At 39.3% G+C, this 1,732-nt stretch overlaps 1 protein-coding gene across 1 annotated transcript in view; it reads left to right on the plus strand.

The window, feature by feature from the left end:
- Positions 1-1,732, plus strand: part of Slc9c2 (solute carrier family 9 member C2 (putative)) — a 58,247-nt gene that overhangs the window by 3,204 nt on the left and 53,311 nt on the right. The window contains 1 exon segment of the mRNA XM_021198581.1: positions 1,494-1,622. Within this exon segment, the coding sequence (XP_021054240.1) occupies positions 1,494-1,622 (129 nt within the window).

Consider the following 1,732-nt stretch of genomic DNA (forward strand, 5'->3'; position numbering starts at 1 on the left):
TGGATTCGGTTTGCGGCAATTTTATTGAGTATTTTTGCATCAATATTCATAAGGGAAATTGGTCTGAAGTACTCTATCTTTGTTGTGTCTTTACATGGTTTAGGTATCAGAGTAATTGTGGCTTCGTAGAATGAATTGGGTAGAATACCTTCTGTTTCTTTTTTGTGGAATAGTTTGAGAAGAACTGGAATTAGGTCTTCTTTGAAGGTCCCATAGAACTCTGCACTAAACCCATCTGGTCCTGGGCTTTTTTTGGTTGGGAGACTATTAATGACAGCTTCTATTTCTTTAGGGCCACACACATCTTTAAGTGCTCTGTACTAATGAATTTACCAACTCAACAATCCTTGGGCTGAGCCATTCATTCTTGCAGGGTAATGGTAGTAGTCACTAGTCACTTCACAGACAAGGAACAGAGGCACTGAGAAGTTAGATTGTGCGGTTGTTAAATTGGAATGGTCTAGAAAACACTTTTAGAATAAATTACAGCACTTCAGCCACCACCGCATTTTCTATGACTTTATGTACATCATTCACCATCCATGCCCTATATAGGTTATATCACTATCTAAGCATCATATATCTTTACTGACTAACTGGGATTTTTTTTTTTTCAATTTAAGCGTATCTCTGCAAATCTACCAATATCTGGGCAAGAATATGTAATAGATATATTAAATTAAATATCTAATAGCCTAATTAAAATACTTTTCTGTGGATTGGATAGCATTGTCTCAGGTGACACCAATGGTAAGGGATATCATTTCTATAAATGCCAATTATAGGTTATAATAATATATGCATATAATATATATGCAATGTTCATGTAAAATAACATGCCAGAGAAGACGAGTTTGCAAGGAGGAAAGAATAGAAAAGAAGGGGCTGGAGAGATGGCTCAGTGGGTAGGAGCACTTGCTACTCTTGCAGAGAGGGTCCAGGTTCAGTTCCCAGCATCAACACGGTGACTCTCAACCCTTTGTAACTCCAGTTCTAGGGGATCTGACACTTTACCCTGGTACTGAAGGCATGTAGTGCATATGCACAGATGCAGCCATAACATTGGTACATATAAAACTAAAGGAAAAGTTCTTCAAAAGGAGGGAAGATGTATTTGGGCTCTTGCTTTCATACTTTTCAGTCCTTGGTTGTTCCGCTCCACGGCCGTGGTTTGTGGGGAAATGGAGCATCATCACCCTGGCAGAGGATGAGGCAGAGCAAGGCTGCTCACCTCACGACAGAGAGAGTCAGAAAGAAATGGGTCAGGACAAGATGCGCTCTAGAATGTAGAATGCCACATTAATGACCTTCCATTCAGCTAGCATATCCAAAAAAGCCCAAGGACCGTATTTGCATTCTCATGATCCAAGCACCTCTCAACAGCGCCACCTGCTGGAACCAAGCCCTCAAACAAACCTTTTCAGGGCGGGGGCCCATGCTTCGAAACCACCGCAGTTAACAGACTAATTTTTTCCTTGCATTTGTTACTTTAGGTGCACCAAATTGTCTACCCTCTTCTAAAAACACCAAGCTTTTCACTGTATTGTTATTTTTTACCTTTAATTGTATTTGTGGCTGCTTTGGATGTGGACTTTTATATAGTCAAGAACGTGTTCTGGCAGGTAAGAACATATTTTCTCTTTCTTTCTTTCTTTCTTTCTTTCTTTCTTTCTTTCTTTCTTTCTTTCTTTCTTTCTTTCTTTCTTTCTTTCTTTCTTTCTTTCTTTCTTTC

The sequence above is a fragment of the Mus pahari genome, chromosome 5, assembly GCF_900095145.1.
Source record: "Mus pahari chromosome 5, PAHARI_EIJ_v1.1, whole genome shotgun sequence".
NCBI lineage: Eukaryota > Metazoa > Chordata > Mammalia > Rodentia > Muridae > Mus > Mus pahari.